General features: G+C 36.7%; 2 protein-coding genes and 1 long non-coding RNA gene across 9 annotated transcripts in view; 2 read left to right on the forward strand and 1 right to left on the reverse strand.

The window, feature by feature from the left end:
• UBR3 (ubiquitin protein ligase E3 component n-recognin 3) overlaps window positions 1-12379 on the forward strand; it is a 120882-nt gene extending 108503 nt beyond the window's left edge. For all 6 annotated transcript variants that reach the window (XM_062579035.1, XM_062579037.1, XM_062579039.1 and 3 more), the window contains 7 exons: window positions 1381-1505; window positions 4332-4439; window positions 4939-5049; window positions 5826-6002; window positions 7465-7674; window positions 9245-9384; window positions 9974-12379. In XM_062579035.1, coding sequence (XP_062435019.1) covers window positions 1381-1505; window positions 4332-4439; window positions 4939-5049; window positions 5826-6002; window positions 7465-7674; window positions 9245-9384; window positions 9974-10091 — 989 coding nt within the window. In that variant the 3' untranslated portion in view covers window positions 10092-12379. The remainder of the gene's footprint in view (window positions 1-1380; window positions 1506-4331; window positions 4440-4938; window positions 5050-5825; window positions 6003-7464; window positions 7675-9244; window positions 9385-9973) is intronic.
• Window positions 5106-22628, reverse strand: LOC134142212 (uncharacterized). 2 transcript variants are annotated; one of them, XR_009958800.1, is made up of 5 exons: window positions 22283-22628; window positions 21654-21694; window positions 18777-18875; window positions 10409-11100; window positions 5106-7338 (listed from the first exon to the last, which is right to left on the reverse strand). It is a non-coding gene; the product is annotated as an uncharacterized LOC134142212 (long non-coding RNA). The 2 variants fall into 2 exon arrangements; XR_009958799.1 differs by having other exon boundaries at window positions 5106-7343.
• The window catches only part of MYO3B (myosin IIIB), a 227663-nt gene continuing 225724 nt past the window's right edge, over window positions 22449-24387 (forward strand). The window contains exon 1 of the mRNA XM_062579044.1: window positions 22449-22532. The gene's annotated coding sequence lies outside the window, so the exon portion shown is untranslated. The remainder of the gene's footprint in view (window positions 22533-24387) is intronic.

The raw sequence follows: 24387 nt of genomic DNA on the forward strand, positions 1-24387 counted from the left end.
GTGTTCTTTGTCATGGTTAAACTAAGCTACTTATGAAGGTAATACAGAAACATACGTTTTTAAATATATAGTTGCAAGTGATCATTTAGATGTAAATTGTGCTTACCAGATGTATGCAGTTGACAGTAAAAAGTATCAAAATCAAAGTGTTTCTGTCTGCATTGAGTTGCAAATATTTGTTAAGTAAAAAAGTAATAATTAGGTCACAAATTTAATTTATGTAGTCAGGCGTTTAGTTTAGAGCCTGTGGTAGTCTTTGATATTGAGTATAAGAAAGGAGAAATGAAGAGTTTCATTTCTCTTGCCTCCTTTTCATTTTCTTGTACAAAGCTCATTCAAATCCTCTAGAAAAAAAGGAGGAGTTTAACCCAATTTTTATGAGGTATTTATGTAAATAAATTTGGTTTTTTTACCTTCAAAATCTGAGCAGACCTTTTAAAAGCTTAATTTTTCTGTACATTATTTTAGGTATGTGTTTTAGTTAGAATTGTGCTTAAGGAATGGTAGAGGTGATATGGAACTTCTTTGATCTATGTAGGTCTTAAAAACACAGGTTATTTGGGAAGGAAAATACCCTCTAATGTGAGAGGACAAAAAGAGACTGTTACCATATTTTAATTTCCAGGAAGCATCACATTCACCTTTTTTCCAATTTTAGGAAGTCTTATTTTGCCTCTGTTGCCAGCTTCTCCCAAGAGATGTTGGAGCCTTTCTCCTGCAACCTATATGTAGGAAATCCTTTAAATATTATGGAAAACTCTTAAAAAAAAAAAAAAAAAAAAAAAAAAAAAAAAAAAAAGCCCAACACTTTTTAAAAATGAGGTTCAGTAATCAGGTACTTGTTAAAGAATGATCTGCAGCAAATCTTGTATGACTGGGTCCATATCTGGAAGTTGAGGGATAGAAAGTGAAGTATGCCATATGTCTCTCTCACTATGATTTCTTTGAGAGTTCACCAACTTTTCCAGTATTTGTATGAACTTAGCTTAATGCACATGGTTTAATTATGACCAGAAGACATGATGGGATGTGCATTTGCCTGCATCTACAGCACTCAATCAGTTGTAGCTATCAGTAATCAGTAGCTTGAATTGATGCAACCTTTGGACAAAACAAAGGTCCCGTAGGAAGAAGTCCCTGCTGAGCAGAATTAACAGGAACATATGGAGCGGTGGAAGAATACTTGTCCTGTACTTGCTCAGTTCTTGAGGACTGCCAGATCATTGTTTTTAAAAGCTGGTAAATATAGTTGTGGTGTTTTGCATTTTTGTATAGAATTTGCTTTTTGTTTGAAAAGCAAAGCAAAAAGAAAAGACTCTGTAATTAGAATATTTGCTAAAAATATTAAGTGTTTAAAAAATGACTTTGCTTATCTTACAGAACACTTTACCTGCATTGTAAAGGTGCTGTTCACTTTGTTGTATACTCAAGCCTTGGCAGCGCTTTCTGTTAAATGCAGTGCTGAAGATAGGATGGCATGGAAAGAGTCAGGAGCTTTCAAAAAGGTTAGTTAATTTATTAAAACATTTTGTGAAATTATGGTTATGCATTTCTAGAAGGAATGTAACATATTTCTGCTTTGCATATAATTTTATGCTTCTGCTTCACAAAAATCCTGTTTTTTTTCTGTATGTGCAATTTTTTTGCAGGTTTTCATACATGAGTGAGACTTCAAAGCTTAAAAGTGAATACATCATTCCAGAGCTGAATTTCAGAGTGCAGATGATGTCTCTATGGTTTCACTCTGAGTTAGTTGCATTAGGATAGAGTAAATGCAGTGTTCCTTGCTGTCTTACTGAAACTCTCCATGGGCTGATCTGATACCATCCCTTCAGGAAAGGCAGGCAAGCTCTTTGGTGGAAGAGAACTTGCTCTTTTCCATGTTTGTTCATGCTGTCCATGGCTAGGTGTACGCATTTCTCTCAAACTGTAGTCTAGAGCACTCCCGTGATGAAGAGGCAGAGAAGGAATTTAGGAAATTTGTAGACTAGGCATGTAAGTGTTTCCTTATTGTTTCCTTTCCTCTTGATAGCATTTATGAGTAAAGTGAAGGCACGTTTTGCTATGTCAGCTTAGCTGATTGAATGCCAGCTCCTTCCGAAATAGAGAGTTCCCTGAGCCAGGCCTCACACTCCCATCTGCTTTTGTGCACTGGCTTTGCCACTCATTTGATCCTTCAGATAGTTTTCTGCTCCATGGGTTGATTCCCCAGAAAGTCGGATTAGTGCCAGTGCAAGATGGGAACGGATGGAAGTGTTGGGGCCAGGAGAGGAAATGGGACCAGGAATACCCTGCCAGACAACAGCCAGGCATTACATTATGTTGGCTGTAACATGAAATGCATGCTGAGAAATGTGACCTGTTCTCACATGTAAGCAGATTTGTCACACCAGTCTGTTACTATGCCATGATATTAAGGACAAATTATCTGCTGGCTTAACTGCTACTGCACAAGATTTTTTATTATTATTATTTTGTTTACTGAACTTGCATTAAGTATTTGAGGTCACAGGGCAGTAGAATGGATGCTGTATTTTGTTAGTTCCCTCCCTCCTTGTTTCAGTATATTGTCATATTATTAGAATTTCAAGACCATGTGCTTGAGATTGTTGGCAATGATTTTGGTTCCATTTTTCTGTTTACTTAATGGGTAAGAAGTAATGAATAATTTTGTAGTTTTAAGTTTATGGCAGAAAGCATATAAATAAATAAATGTGTTATCAGCTTATATTCCTTCATAGTCCATATGATAAATATAGACTGACTTTTTGTTAGTAGCATAGGTTGAGATTAATCTGAACATATGTTTACAATGCTTAAATTTTGTCCACAGTGAGATACTTTATTGTATGAAAACAGATTTAGGGCATGTGATAGGTAGGCTTGCTATATATTAATACCAAGATGTTTTCCTATAGAAGCGTAAAAGCATTTACAACATATAAGGCAATTTAAGCTTGCAAGTCCTTTAGGCTTGCAAATTATTATAATAGCTCAGATAATGGATTTATGAAGTAGCCATGTCTTTTGATATTAAAGATAGTCCATTTTAGTGCAATTTCCACTAGCACACTTGTCTTTGGATATTATGGCTGAGTGAAAAATACTAGCACATTAAACAATATGTTACTGTGAATGTATGTTGTGATTTTTAGTGTGTCCAAACACCCCAACAGATTAAATTCTGCAAGTTTGGGAATTTTGACTTTTCTCCTGTGAAGCCCATTGAAGGCTGACAGTGTTCCAGGTGGAAGAGCAAAGACATAGGGGATAGATACGAGATGCTGCTCCTTGCTGCATACGTGCTGTAACAGCTATATTGAAAGCATCTCTCACTGTCCCTTGAAAACATCCTGCTTTTCCCTTGTGCTTGTCTTGTGAGGTTCATCAGTGTACAAAGGTCCAAGTCCAGGTAGCAGCAGGTAGTGCGCGCTTAGCTGAGATCTGCGTTATCTTCATGCCTTTGGGGACCCCCACATTGCTTCCTCCTTGGTTCTTCCACCCCACCCAAGTGAGAAACCACCCCAAGCACAGAGGGGATCTGTGAAGGTCCCAGACTTGAGTTTGCCCTTGCTCAGATGTCTTTCCAGGTCCTCTCTCTCCTCCCCCTGCTCCTACTGCTGCTCCTTTTCTTCCTCTTCCTCCTCCTGCATGAAGTTCCTGCCTGGAGCCCAGCTGTGTGCAAGACCTGTATCGAATAATGTTTTCCCTGCATAAAGTTTGACTTAAATATTTATGGAAATACTGCTTTTTATTTCTGATGTCTTTCTATAATTGTTGCCTTTAAGCATAAATGCTATGGTACAGAGCTGAGTGATTATTTATTCTTTCCACCGTATAATTTTTTTCCCATCTGTAGTAAATATTTTTCATTCCAAACACAGCTTTCCATTTTCTGAGATAGACTCTTTTAACTTAACAATAGATGGGCAAGTCTTTTGTCACTGATTCTAGTTGGTACATTTTGGAAAATTACTTTTAATTAATGGTATTAGAATTCACATTTTACTGAAACAGAATAAGTAATAATGTGATTATTCTTAACTTTAAGCATTTTTATACTTGCACAGAAAACATGGGAAACGCAACATTATAAAATGTCTTTCTATAACACAGTTTATAACATACGTAATTGAAGATAAGTGACAATTCAGATTTCACTGTATAAGCTAAAAACATTCTCTTTATGTAACTTTTTTTAAACACGTGTCTCTACAAGTCAAAGTTTGTGTATTGATTAAAAGGAAATGCGCTTCCTCATTGTTATTTTTACAGAAGCCTTTTCTCCTTTTGTAATCGATGCATTTAGGATTTCTCTTTTTTATTTGCAGAATACACCCAGTGGAGAAAAATCTTGGGAAGTATTGCTGGGTCATGTAGTTAGTGAGCTGTCTAAGGGGAAGATATATGAAGAAAGAGAAACTGAAGAATTAACAGTGGTACTGGCAGATCTCTTGAGAGTTTTTCCAATGTATCCTCTTTCTGTCTCTCATTTACGTTTTTCAGCCTGGTTGTTGTAATGGATTTTCTCTGATCTTGCTAAAGACTGCAGTACAAGTCTATTTTCTAGATCAAAGCACAACCCTTTGGGACAGTTTGCCTGTGCAAATCTTTCTCTTACTAATGTCATATATGTATAGTTCTGCATTGAGAAACCTATTTACAGATTATTTTTTATGATTATACTTTTTAATCATATGTATAAAAACTGTCAGAAATCTAAAAATCTGAATAATTAATTAGAGAAGACATCTGTTTGCAAAGTAAACAAGAGTTCTTTCAAATTATTAATGAAATGCTAGCCTTTGCAATATATGGTGTTTGATGCACTGTGTTTTATAATATACTTAAATAACATTTTGGTTAATGTTCAGTTTCTTAGATAGGAAACAACTTACCCAGGACAGAATTTAGTAAATGCATTTTCTCCTGTTGTAGGTAAATCCTGATTCTGTAGAGTGTTATCTGCAGCAGTTCTGCTTACCTTTCCTCAGGATCACCAGCCTTCTTCAACACCATCTTTTTGGAGGGGATTTACCCAGTTGTCAGGTACAGATTGGGAGGGGCACCTTCAAAGGCTTCCATTTAAAAGCTTATGATCAAAAAAAATGTAAGGTCCCCCCCCCACCACCACCATGGTACATATTTTCTCTCATAAGGTTTTTCTTAGTTGTATATTGCAGCATTGTTTCTCTTCTATACATTTATTTTCAGGGCAACTGCCCTGAAAAAATGATAAGACATTCTTAAAACACAGCAAATACATGCTTGCTTTATCAGGTCACTGCTAGTTGTCTGCTTGTCTCATAAAATGTCAACATAGTTTTAAAACTTGTCCTGCATTTGTGGAGATGATATAATTCCCACACAGACTGGACTTCAGTCTTGAGTTTGCTTAATTTCCATTAACATATGGGCTTTACTCTCAGAGATATTGTATCAGCAGAAAATTACATCAAGTTCCATGGTGTTTTCAGCTGCTTTAAGCTCATGCAGCTGCAGCCCAGCTCACCGACCAGCTTGCATCAAAATTGGCTCTTCGATAGTATAGCTATGAGCCAGTTTGGGAGACTCAGCAGGAAGCTAAGCAGGATTTTTATTTTTATTTTGTTTGTTTTTCTCTCCAGTTTTCTGCTGTTTTGAGGATCCAACTTGCTATGCTTTGGAAAAACAGAAGCTTTTCTTTGTCTGTGAACATACTTTAACATCATTTTGTTAGGCTATCTGTGTTGTTGTTATCAGAATAGACACATTTTAAAATAAAAGATATTAAGAATTCCAAGCATAGGTACTAATCTGAAACTCTCTGGTTTCATATCTAAAAGGAAGATGAGGAATTCACAGTTCTTGCAAGCTGCCTGGGTCTCTTACCATCTTTTCAGTCATCCGATCAGTTCACTAGTGCCTCTTGCCTCGATTGGCCAGTGCCAGCATTTGACATGATATCACAGTGGTGCTCAGAATTGGCTTCCTTTGCAGACAGACATCCAGATCAAGTAAAGGTACGTAACCAAACTATTCCCTCCAAATAGCACTGATGTGGAAGCACCTATTTACACCTTGTTTCACTGTGTACATACACTATTGTTTTACATTACAATCTGAAAACCTGACTTGTAAATTAGAAACAATCAGAAATATTAGTGGATGTGGATGGGACTGGTTAAAATAGGAACAAGAAAACTTAATTGTTTTCAATATGGTGGCTGGGGAGAGAAAATCAAAATGCTACCTTTACACAGTAGTGAGTATATCCATATCTTCTGCACCTAAAGCCTGCTAAGGGCACACAAAAAAAACCTCATCTTTCAAGAAAATATTTCGTGTAAGTTTGCCCTTTTTATTAGATGTTACTGATATTTTGAGTATTTTCAGTTGCTATACTAAGTAAGATCAATAGGATAAAAGCTGTTTAATATTTCAATTATAACAAATAATTGAAGTGCACCTATCCCCTAAGTTTATTGAGTCAAAAAGGCAGATCAGATGCATCTCTGCATCTGCCTTTGTGTGTTGTGCAGGCATATATTGGGCTATTGCAAGTGAAAATTTGAATACTTAGGTTAATCTCAAAATACTGTTGCTGACAGGCAACTGCATAGGCATTTGAGAAGACAGATTTCAGTGAAACTGGTTATGTTGTTTTCATGATTGAAAAGGAACAGGCAAAATAGCATAATTGAAAAGGAAAACAGCACAATTGTGGCTTTATTTTGTTTTCTAAGTTAGGTTTTTAAACCTTACGTTCTTTAAAAAAAAAAATTAACATTTTATACATGGTGAGAAAGATTTCATTTGACTCCTGTGCAGACTGATTTTAAATCCAGTAAAAGTAAGTAGATTGAAACAGAACACTTTGGTGTCCTCAAAAAAATTGTGAGTAGTGATCAGTTCCTCATGACCTCAAAGAAAACACAATTCTGAAAATGAGGCAGACATCTCCAAATGTCACTTACAGAGCCTAACTTTCCTCTGTTCTTGAAAGTTTTAGTCCAAAGTCCAGAGACAGATTTCATAGTCAGTGCTGGGAGTTGGCTACAGTGTGTTGCTGAGATTAACTTTTGATGGGGCATAGTGAATGGGAGGCTTCACTTTAGATCGCTCTTGATCCCCTTGTTTTAGCTACGAAGGCGTTTACATTCGGTATCACATTTAGAAAACATCTTGTGAAAAGGCTAGTATTCATTTAGCATCCTTTACAAAAGATGCAGTGCGCCCATGTCGACCTCCTCAGGGGAAGGAGACTCTTCCTGTGAAGCGCTCTCAGGGTGAGGTCTTACTGCGGAGCAGCTGGCTTCGCAAGCAGCCCAGTCTGTGCTGCTCAGCCAGGTGCAGTTTCTGAACTTGTGAAATAAAGAAAAAGTGAAGGATTTTAAAGTGCATGTTTCCTTTCTTTAGTATTTTCTTTTCTTAGTTCCGACTAAGCGGATGTACAAAACTGATTTATTTTTATCATCTTTGTAGGCTTTGCTTATCCAGGAGCCTAAGTGGGACTTGCCACGCCTCCTTCAATTGCCTGAGAATTATAATACCATTTTTCAGTATTATCACAGAAAGACTTGCACTGTTTGTACCAAGGTCCCTAAAGATCCTGCTGTTTGTCTAGTTTGTGGTACTTTTGTATGCTTGAAAGGACTATGCTGCAAACAACAGAGTTACTGTGAATGTGTACTGGTAAGAGAGAGTGAATTCCACTTCTATAATAATCAATTCTCAAACGAATGGACTGTTTTTAACTCACTCTTTGGTTTTGATGATTTTCTTTCTAAAATATGCTCATATAATACTTAGTGCTTATTTCTGACATGTGGACCTAGCCTGGATCCTTGAGAGCAATTTTATTAATTTTTTAAACCTGCTTTAAAAAATAGCCTACTTCATTTGTTTGAAAAACTCCAGAAACCATTGTGTGTAATGTTGGTACGTGGTTTTCATTTATAACCAAGGGAAGTTTCTCTACATTCTGAATGTTCATGTATTTTTTTTTTCGTGTTTTGCTTCCTTGCATTCTGTATACGTAAGAATATGAATGTGTGGGTTTTTTTTGTTTTTTCTTTAATGGTGCACTTTCTGATACCCAGCGACCTACCAGTGGTCTATGGACCATAGTTAGAGAAGCATCATTTTAAAACCTTTGACTTTAATTCAGCAGTAAAGTTTTCTAATCAGTGTGTGCTTTCAGGAATAATATTTTCCCTCCTTAGTTGAACAGCTTCTAGTAGAATTTTCCTGCCTATAATGAAGGTTTGCTTTGAGAGCTGTTCTCACTAAACACATCAGTTTCTAGAAGACTGTCTACATTTGTTGTCTGCATTGCAAATACACAAACTTTTGTAATACACTAGAACTACTTAGGCTTCAGTAAACTGTGAGGGGAATTTTTTGAGGGAGGGACACACAAAACAAAACAAAAAAAATTTATAGGGTTTTTGGACCTCTGAAAACTGAGTTCTCAGTCTGCTCAGAGAACTCTTAATTTCTTTCTCTCAGTGCTAGTATAGTGGGGGAAACAAGATGGAGCAAAATTCAACATAGAATTAACAGTTACGTTTAAGAGGTAAGCTTCATGAAAACATGAAGTTTTTTTTTAAAAAAGGACTGAAAATCTATATAGTATATTACATTTGATTTTTAACCTGTGGTGTTATAGCCTCCCATTGTAATAAAACTGTATCTAAAAGCACATTTGTAATTGCCAAAATGAATTGATGAGTTAATACAGATCATGCCATTTATGGTAATGAATGACATACTGTTTTAAGCAGGATACTACGTTTGTGAAACTGTACACTAGATCTCTGAATGTGGATAGCGAAAGCAAATGTTCAGCAGTACAGTCCACTGTAGAAGGGGAAACAAGAATTTTTTTCTGAATACTTTTCTTATTCTTGCTATCTGTGAAAAATATTTGCTCACACTATACAGCTTGCTATTGATAAAAAAAAATATTGTAGAGAATATTTTTGCTCTTTTTTCTCAAGTAACTCTTTTTACTGTCTAATGGATAGCTTCCCTTTTTTGAGCATGGAACCAAAAGTTATGGCAGCACAAGACATAGGTTTCTTGTTTGCTTGGAGAATTTTGGAGTAGGCTACATTTTGTCAAACTGTTCCTTAGTAAATAGTACCAGTTTATGGTACTTTAAGCAAAAACTAATTACAATTTTTAACTTCTTTGTAATAAAGTTGTCAGACACTAATAGGATCTTTGTACTCTTCCCTTCTTTCATCCTGTAATATTACAGCATTCTCAAAACTGTGGAGCTGGGACAGGAATATTTCTTCTGATTAATGCCTCTGTAATCATCATCATACGAGGCCATCGTTTCTGCCTTTGGGGTTCTGTTTATCTGGATGCACATGGTGAAGAAGACCGAGATCTTAGGTAATGTTTTAGTAGTAAGCGTGTTTCAGTGGTGTTGCCCTGTGTAGATCTACTTTATATAATGCACTACATCCAGTAGCAAGATAGCAAACTCTACCTTCCTCCAAGCAAAAATTCCCATTTTGTGCAAATTAGATTGATCTGGAGGAATTTTTTTTCTAGATCCAAAGATGGTGTAATCACGAACACTGAGTAAGACATACTAGGCACTCAGCAAAGTTCCCAGTGATGATCATTCTGAGCGCTGCAGAGAGGCATTTTTCTCCCAAATGTTGTTGTTATTTGGTCTTTAATGGCAAGGCACGTGGTTTCCAGTGAGGGGAAGGAGAACAGCTTAAGCTATGTGTGCCTGAATGAACAACAGATGCTTGCGGGATTCTGCTGTTCAAGAGGGAGGAGGGGAAGCCCCCGGTAGTTAGCGAACCTCCCAGCCCCATCCCCATCAATAAAAATGCCCACTTCCCCTGGAAAAAAATTATATGAATACCAAATGTTGCTTATATTACTGACAATGAAGTAATTTTCCATTTATTTGGCATATTAACAAGGAGGGATTTTTGTTTCTGTTTGTTATTTTTTTGTCCTGCAGGCGTGGTAAACCTCTCTACATATGCAAGGAAAGATACAAAGTGCTCGAGCAGCAGTGGGTGTCTCATACTTTTGATCATATCAATAAAAGATGGGGGCCTCATTATAATGGCTTGTAAATCATCATCCATCTTCACCTGGTATCATCACTGTTACCATGAATGAATGCATCTTGACTGACAATAGCTTTAAATGAATGGGAGTTTAGGTGTTCTGCTTGGGATGGAGTGGGATGTGGGCATAAAAGGGAAATGAACTTTGTCAACATGTGAAACTTCTGTGTAATTAGCTGCTGTTGCTACTAAAATAATGATAAAATAATTTGAAATTAAAACAAATCCTCTAAATGGTGTGAGCAATCTGATTGCACTCAGTAGTCCATTTTTCTTTTGTTTTTTAAAGCCCATTACTGTTAAGAAGCACAAGTTTTACTTACCGTTGTTTAGAGGCTCCAGGGATAGCTGTCACATTTTTATTTTTCTCTGCGTGGGGTTGAGTTTTTAGCAATTTTTGCTGAAACACTGTATATGTGTACTTCATCTACTAAATATATTGGATAAATATTCTTTGCCTTTTTTGTGTGTTGGTTTGCGATTTTTGCTTGATATGCATTTGTAATTATATAGGAATTGTAAAATGATTTGAGACTGCATGGCAATGTTTGGTCTGAAAGTTGAACTTTAAAGAAAATTTTACGTATCACGAGAAGTCTATTGAAATATTTCAGGCATTACTGAAAACTTACATGTTCTCAGGAATTTCATAGATTTTGTTTTCTCCATAAATAAGTGAAATAGCTGTAAATTGATAGCTTATTGCTGTTAATGTAATCCAGAACACACATTCTTTTTTCTGTTCCAGAAATGAGATTTTTTTCCTATCAGTTGAATAAACTGTTAGTGATAACACATACAGAAATTGCTGTATGTGAAGAATTTGTATGGCACCCAATGTAGCAGATCCCAATTATAAGCATAAGCCTGCCTGTCATTGCAGACCAGATGTATGTTTCAGAATGATTGGATTGGAAATATGCAGACTCTTCCACAAATGAAACGTAATGTTGTATCTGTCGGGTGGTTCCTCTATATGGTATTTGTTTAATCAGTGCTTTTTCTGCTTGGTTTCCTAAAAAGAAAAAAAAATGGATAGAGATAGACTGAGTGAACAACCAATGCATGTGCATCCTTTTTGCAAGAAAGCCAAAACAGTTTATGTTTAGAGGGCTTAAAAATTGATGAGAACAGATATGACTGGGCTAAGCTCCACACTGTAAGTAGGTAGGAAAGGTTATAGATAAAATACTGGCATGTAATGTATTGCTACTAATGTTTCTCACAGGTGTTGGACATTGGTTGGCTATTTCATACAGTACTACCAAGCACTTCCTGGTAGTTTTGACTTTCATAGCTTGTGTGTAAAATAAAATTTGTATGTGTAAAATAAAAACACCTGCTGATAAAACCATATACACAATGAAAAGAGCTCCCCAGTGGAAGTCATTATCTAATGAAAAGTATATAGGGGAAATAAAATGACTGTATAGCTGTCAAGGAGAATGGACAGAAGGAAGAGTAAATAATATGATGAGTTTTTCTGGATACCCACAATTCAAAAAAAATTCAATAACGGATGCTGGTTTTTATATGTACATATAAATATATATATATATATTTCAAAGTATTACAGTACTTCCTGTAAGATTAGAATTACTCTATTTCACCAAATAAATAGCTTTGTCTTTTCCAAAATATTACTTTTTTGATACTGTATTATAAGTTCTGCCTGTAATATTTTTGCATTGCTCATTATGAATATCAGGCCATTTTGTAAGCGTGGTTGAAGAGCAAAAAGATTTTTTACATCTTCAGCATAACATTTGTTACAGGGCTCATGAACTCGAGTAATCTGTAGTTTGAAACTCCAATGCTGTATTTAAATGAGATAAGGTATCCAGAATTTGATTACTGTGTTTGATTTAAACTGGAATGTTCTCTGGTTGTGCGTATGGATGTGAAGTAAAACGATTCGCCTTAACATTGGGGTATCTCATAGTGTTTATTTTGGTACTGGTGAATTAGTTACCAGTCAATTCAAAAAGGAAAAAAAGCACCTAGCTGAAAATTGTACTTGAATATCCTTGCATGCTGCTAAACAAGAATTTTGCTTTCCCCCATAACTTTTTAAATCCTACTTTATTACGCTTACCTTGAAAAATAACAGGTCCAAACTAGAGTGGGGTGTGTGTGTATTACGCAAATGTTCTGGTGTGATATCCTGTATGAACGATCATTTAAGTACAGTACATTACTGTAGAATCTAAATCTTTATAACACATCAGAAGAGTACAAAACTAGGAATACAGTAATCGACGTTGTAAGATATGTTAATAAAAGTCTACTATCAATTTGTGTGTTAATGAACTTCTTTTTTCTCTTCATCCTAATCATCCAAAATGTAATTATTATTGAATTCCATTCAAATAGCCAGGGAGTTATTTGTATGCTAAAAGTAAATGCATGCAAAATACTTTGCACAGAGAGTAATCCTGGTATGTTTTTTCCTTTTTGTTACTTACATACTGTGCTGTATTTTTAATAATTTGGATTATTTGATTTTACTCCAAACTATACCACTTAAAATTGTTCTTTATTTTATGCCTACTATTACAGTGTTGCTACTGCAAACTGCTATAATTAAAATGCTGGTTTAAGAGCCTGTATGCCTGGGAAAAACTACGCTTGGTCTTCTATCAAATTTGTTTCTGGAAAAACTACCATTTGGTTTTATTGAATGTATATATTTATGTATTATGTATTCCTTTTCCTTTGACCATTGAGAAATGTTGTGAAACAAATTTGATCGTTACAACTTTTGTATAGTAGCCCCCCCCCCCTTTTTTTTTTTAGGAGTGGCCTCAAATTTGCAGTGGTTGTTACCTTCATCATCTCTACAGTAGCAATCTTGCATTAATCCAGCAAATGACTCCTTTCCTTTTAAAAAGAGCTGCTTTTGCTGTAACATCAAAGAAATGTTTATTCTTTACTTTAGAATCCCATGAGATTTTGCAGAATTTGATTTTCTCTCATTCTCAGTTTATGCTATATGTATAGCTGCCAGAGGAGGCAGTGAGTTAGTGTGGAGAACTCAATATGATTTAGAACTCATTTTCATCTAACCCAGATTCTGCAGTCTTGCTTTTCACTTGTTTTTTTTCAGAGGTGGGGTAATGATGAATGGAGTCTATCTGAGCATTAGCCTCGATAAGAATGAAATGATGCTGTTTGCTAAATAGGAAAACTGCAGGAATGGGCTGACCCAGTATATGGAGGTTCACAGCTCTCAATTTTATCAACTGCTGGCTGTGACTGAGTGCGTGTAATCTAAGGAAGTTGGCTGTGTGATAATTTCTCTGTTATGTGGATGACTGCAGTGAGATCCAAACTCACTCACTGCAGCGTGGACTTTTGGTAGGGCCTAGTACCCTGAGCACCTGCTCTCAAATTTTCTCAGCTAGATGCTTGTTTGCCTACAAGTGCTCATGCAGTGAGAAGAGCCCCGAATGCTGTATGTCTGGCCTTCTTGCCTCTTCTGCCAATATAATGTCCTGTCGTTGCAGCTGTAATCTTCCGAGGTTGTCCTAGCTATTAATTCCTGGAAATGAATGTGCTGAAGTAGGAAAAGCATATTCTTAGTAAAGTCAAATACTTCATGAATTCTTACCTAGGATAATTGGCTAGTGTGTTTTAGTGATTTAAAATTTCTTTTTAATTGGCATTTCTGGTTTTAGATTTTCTGCACTTTCTTATCACTAGCACTACTCGAGACATCTAATGCCACATGCTTCAAAGCAAAATTGAATCTTGTTAAATAAATGACAGTTTCAAAAAGCATGATTTTCATGATGTTTGCTTTTGTATGGTACAGGAAAAGGTGAAAATAAAGTGCTGTTTTGAAAAGCATTTTAAATTCATCTGCAAGTCCCAATTAAGATATTTCAGAATGAGCCTTTATAAAAGTACTACTGTTGAAAAGCCATTTCCTGAAATTCTGTCACTTGATGTAGCACAGGCTGGTCTCTTAATTTGAACCTGATTTCATATAACCACTTCCATAATTGAATGATTTACTACCCAATGAACAACTTACTATTCCTTTTGTGTTTCATTCCTTGTATGTAACCAATGTAGATAGTAAACCTTTCCCACTCACTAGGTATAAAAAATGTTTTGAGTACTGGGCTGAAATTTTTTTCTTGTTATCTACCCTCATGGAGCAGGAATTTCCTCAGGAAACTGTTCCAAAAAACCTGAATTCCCTCAGTGAATTCCTTATGCTGTCCATAATGTGTGTGCATTTTAGCTAGTGGAATTGCTTATAGCTCTTAATATCTAATACATTTCCCATTGTAGGACTGCTTTCAACTCTTACGACTGCAACTTTTAATCATTTTGACTGAAAATGATTACACTGAGCTTATTTGTCATGATTGGATTTTTTTAATTAAGGTTGCAACAAAAAGCAGAATGTCTTCAGAGAATATGACTGAAGAAACAAATATATCCTTCATTTTAAAAATAATTTTTCCAAGAGTTGAACATCTTCAGTGTCTCAGTGTTTTGGCCTTAAAATGTGGTAGCTGAATTTGTAAGGATCCTGTATGACAATAGAATAGGTTTGTTTACTGAACCACTGTCCATCAAATTGGAACAGCCTATTCTCTGGGATCCCATGCATGTACTGGCAAATACCTAAAGCAGATAATCAGCTTCTCTGTTTTTGAGGTTTCAGGGAATAATTTACTCTGCACCTGCAGCTTGAAGACGCTAATAAAGTTGGCTGCAAAATGTGTCATTTTTCCTTCTGGATGATTAAAAAGGTGGGGTTCTCTCCATGTAATGCAGATGTTTTTTTCATGCTTTTGTTACCTTCATATTGTATATGCAGTTTTTCTATTTGTGTGGTATTCTACAACAAACAAACCCTAAAATAAAATTCTAGGGGCCACAGCAATTATGTAATAGTATTTGGCAAATAAGATTACATTCTCTAAGAATGGTTTATGCAGGGATAGCCAGGCGGACAGTTTGGAAACTAGTTTGTAGAGGCTGTGGCTGCTCACTTGCTCTGTAGTGTTAGTCATTTTAAGGATATTGTATTACATCAGCATTGAAAACTTAAGTCACTGCATTTTTTGATGCTGTTCCTGTGGTCCCTAAAAGATACCACCTGTGTTCTAGGACAACCTCCCACTGCTCTCAAGGGAGTCTAGTATGGAGCTGCCGTTTTCATTTCTGAGAATTCTGTAACAAGATAATCAGAATTGGTGAGAACTGCTGATACATATGCACCCTATAAGCTACAGACCTGCAGGTTTTGTTAAATTAAGGGAGATTTTGAGGGAAGGTAAAAGGACTCTTAAGTCTTGTTTCCTTATAGTCTTCTAGCTGTTTGCTTCAGCCTGTTGTTTTTGTCTGACACTTAGGTTGTGAGCTCCTAAGTGCCCTTTAGGATAAGGGAGCATCTCTCATTCTGTATTGTACAGTAAGTAAATCGAAGGAGCACTGATCTCTGATGGCAGAACAACTGGTGTTGCAGCAATCCAAATGGTAAGATCTGCCATCATCTATGGAATACAAATGTTCATATAGGACTTGAATGAGATGGAGCCCTTCGTGTTTCATTTTACTCTTAATGCTTTTTGCATGTTTTCCTGCCTCCGGCCTCAAATGCTGTGCCTTCCCATGCAGGCATTCTGGCAATAATCAAAATCACCAGGAAGTTAACATTGGTCTGCTTCCCATAACCAACCATGACTGGCCTTTATTATGCAGCTTAGATGCCTCTGCATCACTTTTTTTTCCTGCCAGAAGCTGCTATCACAATAAACAAACAGAAATTCTGAGAGTTGAAGATGTTTACTGCCTTTCATGAGTTGGTGCTGTATTTGTACTATTGATGCTTCCCAGCAGGTGGCTGATACCATTCAAATACCCTTCAGATACCTGGCTATTCTAAAATGGCTCACACTTTATTGCTACTCTGGTTACATGTTAGTCACATACCTGATAACAGCAAGACTTCATATTAAAAATAGCTACTTCGTATAAGGAAAAGAACATTTAAAAAAAAGAATAATAGAGAAATTAAATGAGCGTTATTTCTTATTTCATTGAATGAGACTAATTTTTGTGGGTAAATTTTGTAGGAAACAATATATATATATATTTTATATATGTATATATAAAAATATAATTTTTATCTATCTAAAGAAAAAATCCAAAACAATCTCAAGCTAAGGTACTTGAACTCTTTTCCTCTGCATGACTGTATTTGCAGGGATGCTGAAATATATTTTTTCACTGAATGCTGCACATGTGTGTTGTATCTGGTCCTAAGAAATACATGTCAAAAGACATGTTACACTGATGAATACCAACAAGGTGGTTCCCCTGGCAACAATAAATAGAAGAAAGCTCAGCCCATTCAAGTGATTTACCATGGTAAGTGTGTGGCTGGAAAGACAGATTTGAACATTAAGGAAGCTGTCATAAAGATATTGTGCTGTAAGAAGAAATGAGGCAAATAGAGAATCATGCATTTCCATTACCCAGCATTGTTGGCTACTTGAATCATACAGAGAATAATTATGTAGAATTTGTGTAGGATATTTATAAGAGAAAAATAACTGTCCTGCTAATTTTTACTAGTTAACATAAAATGACATTATCTAATTTTATTTTCCAATTGTGCAGCTTTTAATTTTCTGAACTAAGGAAAAAATACATATGCTGTATGTGGAAGAGGAAAGGAGAAAGTACTCTGAAAAAGGAAACAGTTATTTAGATAATTGCACCTTCCAAAACTATTAATAATGTTTCACATACTGATTTCAGCCTAGTATTTAAGTGACATGGACCATGGAGTGTGACTCAAACATTTATCCACTAAAGGTAAATTCAGGGACTTAATTATCTCAAGTAACCACAAGAGGTTGAAATGGCACTCCCAATCGTATTGCTGCTGTGTGTGTGAACAATGCTATATAAAACAGTTTGTTCCTACAGATTAGAGGGTTAGTCTTGGGGACATCACTCAAATTCTGCTGAAGCAACATAGGATAACTTTATGGAATTTGGGTAACCTGACTTGTATTGTGGAAGGGCCATTCAGATACTAATTGTGGTACAAATTGCTCTCTACAATCTGTGTAGATCCTTGACACTTGATATCTAGAATTCATAGCGTGCAGGATCTTTTTCTGTTGGTTTTAAGTCCTCTGAGTCACCTTTCCTCTGGAGTTTAGAGCTGGGAATTAATCCAATATAATTCTAACTCACTATAATTTAGCAGTGCTATTTACATTTCAGTGGTGTCTTAGCATCAGGCATTTCATCACCTCATTTCTGTTTCCAGGCTTCTGTCTTATATCTGCAGTTTGTGGTTATGATTTGTAAGGGCTGGACAATGGTTATGTAGCTTGCACTTCAGTCTTGTCTAGTACTGTTACTTCATTGAACTGCTACTTCTGCTGTTTCTCAATACAAGTGTAATTACTCTTTAATGCCATGCTGATACCTACATAGTTTTGCCTAACTTGTATAGTCCTTATCTGACCCAGCTACTGCTCTGCAGCCACTGGCTTCTAGCTTAAATCATCTTCAAAGATATGTATAAAGCTCCAATATTGTTCTCACTAGAACTGATGTGAAAATTTCCATTAATTCCCAGGGCAGTAGAATCCAGTCTTACATTAATATTGCTAGTATTTCATTTCCTTCATTGCTGAAGAACTTTCTAATGAAGTCCCCTCTGCTGTTTCTGTGCTTCCAGTCCATATTGTAAAACTCCTCTGTTTCTTTGCCCTTGCTGTCCTGTGTATTCAGGTAGAGCAAATCAAGCAATTCTGTATTCAGACTTTTACTTCTACTGGTGCTACTGAGAACAAAGTTAGATGCCTTGGCTAGAGCATACATCCTTGTATGTGAGTATACACAGACACATTAAAGCTAGGAGCTGCCATTTCAAATACATGCCTAAATGAAAGCCTGTAACTGCAAAAGAACTTGGGTTCAACTTTCTGTATCTAGTCCTGGGCATGTTTTGCTTTTCCTCTCAGGAGGCAAGGGGAACGGGGGATGGAAGGGCTGTGAGATGAAACTATGATTTAGAAATAAGAACTCTGGACTGAAACATTTCGAATGCTCCAGGACAGAGTGGATTAAGGGTATCTGGGTTTTGGCTCAGCAGGTTAAGCTGGCAGCTTTGTTTCCTTCAAGGGCCCTGACCCGTGTTCCTATTGCCAGAATGCTGACTTGGGATAAGGGATGGGCTCTGGGACTTCTATGGGAAGCTACCAGAAAAGACAGGAACACTATTGTCTCTGCACACCTTATCCTTCCCTGTATCTTATCCTTTGCTGCTAGAAATAATGGCAACCCTACTGTCACACAGAAACCCGTATGAGAAAAGTAGCAGGTTGGATGTTTCTGTGTGAACAGAACAGGATGTGCTCTGGAAGAGAAGACAAGGACTGACTGAGAGAAATCTTACTTTGAGTTCTCCTTATTATCAAAGCAGAAGACTGGTGAACTACTGAGGTAAGACCATGTAAAGAAATAGACCATGTGAAGAATTAGTTAAGCCATACAAAATTTTATGTGTTTTCCCCAAGATAATTGCAATCTTTGAATGAGATGTGCTTGCATTTATTCAAAAGCTATGAAGGGAAAACCAAAGTAGAACCCAGGCGACCTGGTAGGAAAGATAATATAAGCACCTTACAAATTTACTTGGATACTTACAATTCCACAGAGCCAGAATTCCAAATTGCCTCAAGATTTTTCTGAAGTAGCATGTTTCAGCAGTGTCCTTCAAGTCTTCAGCAATGTTTTTTTTTCCCCCTTCAAGCAAATATGTTTTACATTATTACTTTAAATTTTGATTCACCAGTGTTTATGATGTATGTAGGTTAACACATTCTGTTTATAATCACAAGTACATATCTGGGCAAAGAAAAATGCACAGAAATGAGCAGTTATTTAAAAAAGCATGAAGTCCTCCTGAAAGACCTTGAAAGAGCTTTACTTTAGCAAACAATGTTTGTGCATATCCACTTAAGGAGATTTTAAGATTATAAACCAGGGCAAAGCAGCGCATGTCAGCTTTTATTTACAGGAGGAGTAGGCTTCATTATAATATGTTTTATGATTAAAATATATTTGAGAATGTTCCTTTGTGGTCAATTTATAATTTGTCAGTTACATGATTGACTACTAGTCAATCTGTCATTTAAATATTAACAGATTTACATAAAAAATACTAACTACTAAGCAATGTTGGTACACCAACTAAATGCTTTAGTAGAATACATTCTGGTAAAGTTCATCAGTTAAATACTGTATACTATTTATTAAGAAAAGTTCCATATTCATTCAATTCTTGAGATGTTAGTACTTTAGAACGTTTCATTTAATAATAGCTTTTCACCTTTTGGCATCTAACCATGGCCATACAAAAGAGAAAATACTTAATTTTCAATTACACTCTAAAGAAAAGCTAGGAATGACTCCATCTCCCGCCGATCTTGCATTAGTGGAGCCACTGCATAATGGGTCAATCATGACTGCGTATGTAACCAGAAATATGGTAACAGTTAAGGGTTGTTCTTTCCTACTAGAGATCTGCAAGCAAGAAAGAAAATAATTGCTGTAATTAAATGTGGCTTGTTTCAGTTTGGCATCAGGATGAGCAACAATCATTAGGTAAATTTTAATTTAGGCTGGACAACTCTTCCTATTAGTGCAAACAGTAACATTGATATTTTGACTGCTAACAAAGGCAATAGGAAGTGAAGGTGCCAGTAAAGAATATGAATAAAAATAAATCTATTCCTTTAACCTGTGTAATATTACAAAAAAAATTGGTAGAGTTATGTGATCTGAAATTTATGCCTGTCAAAATGGCCAAGCTAGAATTAAAGGGTTTTTTTGTAATTTCATATTTTTTATTAGCCTTTTTAAATTCCACACTGAGGTATTTCCATGAATCATTCATGATTCTATTGGCAAGTTGTTAAATTTTACAAAGCCACTGAAATAAAAATCGCTGCATCATGGAAAACCTTTGTCTGTTTGGAAATCTACCATGTCATATGAAGTCTAAAAGCACACCATCGTGATTGTACTCTGACAGGAAACAAGTATGTTGAAAAAGTTGCAGTGTTCGGAATAGTTACACTAGCTGGCTTGCAGGTAACTAGTAAAAATGAGACTAAACATGAGACTTACTCATAGAAAACAGCAGCAATTAGAAAAAAGTAAAGTACGGAGAAACATAAATTGAAAGGGAGTCAAGTGGGAAAGAAAAGTGAAATTAAGACAAAGGTGAGCTTTTTTTTAACAGTGATCACGAAGATGTCACTTGAACCAGCAAAAGTGGTAAGATGAGAAGCTGCTGTGGTTCAAAAACCAACCTATGAGCTGTAGGAGAAATCTGGGAATTCCCAGTGCTCCTAAATTTCTTATCACAGGATTCTTGAGAATGCAGAAGAAACATCTACAGAACAGCACATGCAGATGTTATTTTGATTGAATCTATGTACTTTTCATATAACTTGATGAAGAACAATGATGTTCTGAACCTTAGGCACAGTCAAAAAGAATGTTTTAAAGTGTATTATAACTTCTGAAAACAGAAGATGTAGGATGAAAGATATGGATCCCCTCTGGACAAGCCTGTTGAGTATCCAATGGCGTGAGTTTGAACAGATATATGATCTCTCCATATTATTGTTTATTTTACTGTTTGTATAAACCAACAGGTTTTTTCCAATCATAGCCAGCCAGAGAAAATAATGGCTTGTGATGAAAGCTATGTATACTCTAAGCATACTTAAATGAAACAAAGCAATATTACTACGAAATGAAACACTGTCCAGCAAAACTTCTGGAAACTCTCAGACCACCTCAGTTTCTTTCTAATATTGCCACGGGCTAAATTCAGAGAAAAAAAAAATGATGATCTCCATTACCTACGGACTATGTGAATCAAGGTTTGGCTTCTATTACTTTTACTTTTGACGATAAATTTATCCTGAAGCAATTTAGTAGAATGTAGATGCTAGCAAAAAGTGTATATATAGGATTACATCCACTTCTCAAGAGAAGGATAAAAACATTACTGTACTTAAGTTAGAATGATGGTGATTCACCATTTAAAATATTTGCCTTGTTACAATAAAAATGCTAGAGCAGTGAAGAAAGGTAGTACAGGAAGAAATATGTGGAGAAATGTAATTTCTCAGTCTTTGTAGTTTGCATCTTAAATAATTATGAAGAGATATGTGGATATAATAAAATAAATCATGAGGAGAGTTTTATTAAGATTAGTTACAGACTATCTGTTAGTACAGAGAAAGAGTTAAGAACTGATCTAGAGTTTTCACATTTTATTTAAAGTGGTACTGGATACTGTGGAGAAGGTCAGATCTTACTTAAGTTGATCAATATAGTAGTTGCTCTTTACTTGCAATACATGTAGACTACAATTATTTTTTTTCCCTTTTGAATGATAGGAACTGTCATGCATACCACAGACCCTGGTAAGAGTGACCAGAACTGAATTATGTGTTTGTTTCACTGAATCATGTGTTTTATTGCCAAAGAAAGAAGTGTGCTTACCTCACAGATCTGCACGTGTATGAGATAAATGTAACAAAAGCCTGCAGAAAAAACAGAGGGCAGTCATAATTAGCCAGTAAAATGCCGGTAGTAAGATTGTAACAGAAAGCTGAGAGAAAAAAAGCCTTCTGTGTAACACGTTGGCTTGACAAGGAGCAGTAGCACATGGAGCAAGGGAACGGCCTCCTGTTTACTTCTCTGAGCAGAGTAAGGATAAGAATTTTGCTTTTTTTTTTTTTTCTCTCTTGTAAACAAAGTTGTACCAAAGAAGTATCTATCTGAATTTCTCCTGATCAGAGAACTGGAAACACCTGAAATTGGTTAATGCCTGAGGTCAAATAAAGACCAAGCAGCCAGAAAAAAAATGAATCCCAAAGGAGAGGGAGTAATTTTCCCTTTTATAGAATCATTTTCTTTAGAAGGAAAGGTTTTTCAAAAGGCAGATACAGCTGCCATCTCAAATCATGGTTCTGGACAATGCAGCGTACAGAGGAATAATTAAAGCATTGAGTATGCCTCAGTGGAAGTAATTTCATGCTAATTACACTTTTTCCCCCTCTCTCTTGTAGCAACTATTCCTTTAAAACTCTGTCATAAACACTACTCCTCTGTTACGGTGTTTGACCGACCTTTTCCGCGAGACCCAGAGCCCTTTTCCGCAGGGCGCTCCGCGGCGCTTCCCGCCGCCCCCGGCGGGGGAGCCCAAGCCCGCGCCGAGGTAACGGTCGCGCCGCTGCCGCTGCCGCCGCCTCAGCGCTCGCGCCGCGCCGGGTGGGGCGGAGCCGCGCCCCAACCGCCAGGTGCCGGCAAATGGCGCCCGCTGCCGTGGCTTGTCGCTGCCGCCGGGCGCCTGTCGTCTTGCCGCCTGCACGCGGAGAGGTCTGCTCTCAGCCCCCGAGGCTGCCGGGGGGAGGCGGGGGGCGGCGGCCTCTGCCCCGCCGGGCGGCTGGCCCGCGGCGCCGCGTCCCCTGGCAGCGCGGAGGTGGGGAGCCCGGGCCGGGGCGGGGGCCTGTGCGTGTGACGCAGCGGGAATTGCTGCTGCTGGGGCCGTGGAGGCACCCGCCTTTCAGGGGCCGGTCTGTGGCAGTCAGTTTAATCATTTCCCAGATGACATGTGTAAACAATACCTTGAAAAAATCCCACTATGATTAAACGATTAGAATAGAGGAGGAGTTACTACACGGCAAGAATTGAGTAGATATGACACAGCTGATTCGGGCAAATCAGAGCAAAGCCAGTGAAAAAACACTATATTCACAAATTTCCTAAATACTGGAATAAACCTGGCTCTAGCACATAATACTCCTGTAAGATACCTAGGTGAATAGCTAGTGAACCATAATTTAAATAGCAAATATCTGATAAATTCCTTTAAACAAATATGTGTGCCCTCTTCTCCCTCCCTCCCTGGTACATACAGATACGCAATGACTTGTTAACAGAAAAGTTTTAGGTAATATAATCTATAGATGACTTGAGAAATCAAGAAGAAATTAAGAGGTTAACTCAAAGTGTTTCTTTAATTGCTTCTTTAAAGCAATGTATTCACTTCTATATAAATATGAAATACTTCATTCTTATATTTCAAAGGTATTTATTTTTTACTTTGTTTTTTCTCTCAATCTGCTGTCTGAAATTTCAGTTTCATTACACTAAAAAAAAAGGGTCACTGCTTTATGTAGATGTATTTTGAAGTGATGGAGTAGGAGATGAAGTTTAGCTTTTGTATAGCAGTTTTCATTAACATGAGAAAATCAAATAATATTGGTTCAGTGCTAGTAAATCGGATATAGCTAGCAGATTCTTCTGGCAAAAGCAGTAAGGGGTTGTGTCTTTATAGAATATAACGTACTGCAGAATATGTTGGTGTGTGTTCTACCAATTAAATTCTTTTATTCCTTAACCAATGTTAAATTCCTTTTTTTAGATCTCTTTTGTACTCCAAAATGAAGTCTAGCTCAATTCTTAATCTATGATTTGAAGTTTTAAAAATAGATATTGAAATGTTGAGTATCAGTAATAAATTTATTTTTCCAACATTGTTATCTTTTAATTCTCCAATGTTTATCCAAGTTGATGCAAATAATTGATGTTCTAGCACATTGTATAAAATTAGAATAGTTCTCCCAATTTTTATTCCAAAAGTAAAAGGTGAGCTGAACCAGATGGAAATGTCTTGCTCCTGAGCAGAATTCTTCAAGTGGTAGTCTGGCTATAGAAGGCAAGGTGATAGGAACTGCTAAAAGCCAATGCAGCCTCTTCTAAAACTGAAAGTCATTTGAAGTGTAGTTAGGTAAGCTTGAAAACAGGAAAATAGAACTCATTTGCTCTCTTGTGCTGCTATTTGCACTGTGCACAGTGCTTCGTAATTAGGAGCTTGCAGGAACATAATTTGCCGTAATACAGTGGTGCACTTTGGAGAGCAAGGACAATTGTGATTCCTTTCTGACTTATTTTCTGCTCTTTCGATCTGTGTGCGGAGTGAGTGAATTATCCAGTACCATCCAAAATCCTTGCTTAGAAAAAAATGTTGTATCAGTATTACTGACTTTCTGACTACAGGGAAAAGGAGCTTTAGTGATCAGCAGAGTGGCTGTTTAGTTGCATGAAGGGTTGCCAGGACCAGTTTTGCAGTGTTTTTGCCAAATGCACTCAGTATAAAAAGCTCATTGGACAAAGACAATGATTCTTGCTGTGCTAATGCCTGGAGAGGCTCACTAACAAGAGACACTTG

This window comes from Rhea pennata, chromosome 6 (genome assembly GCF_028389875.1).
Source record: "Rhea pennata isolate bPtePen1 chromosome 6, bPtePen1.pri, whole genome shotgun sequence".
NCBI classification, from domain to species: domain Eukaryota; kingdom Metazoa; phylum Chordata; class Aves; order Rheiformes; family Rheidae; genus Rhea; species Rhea pennata.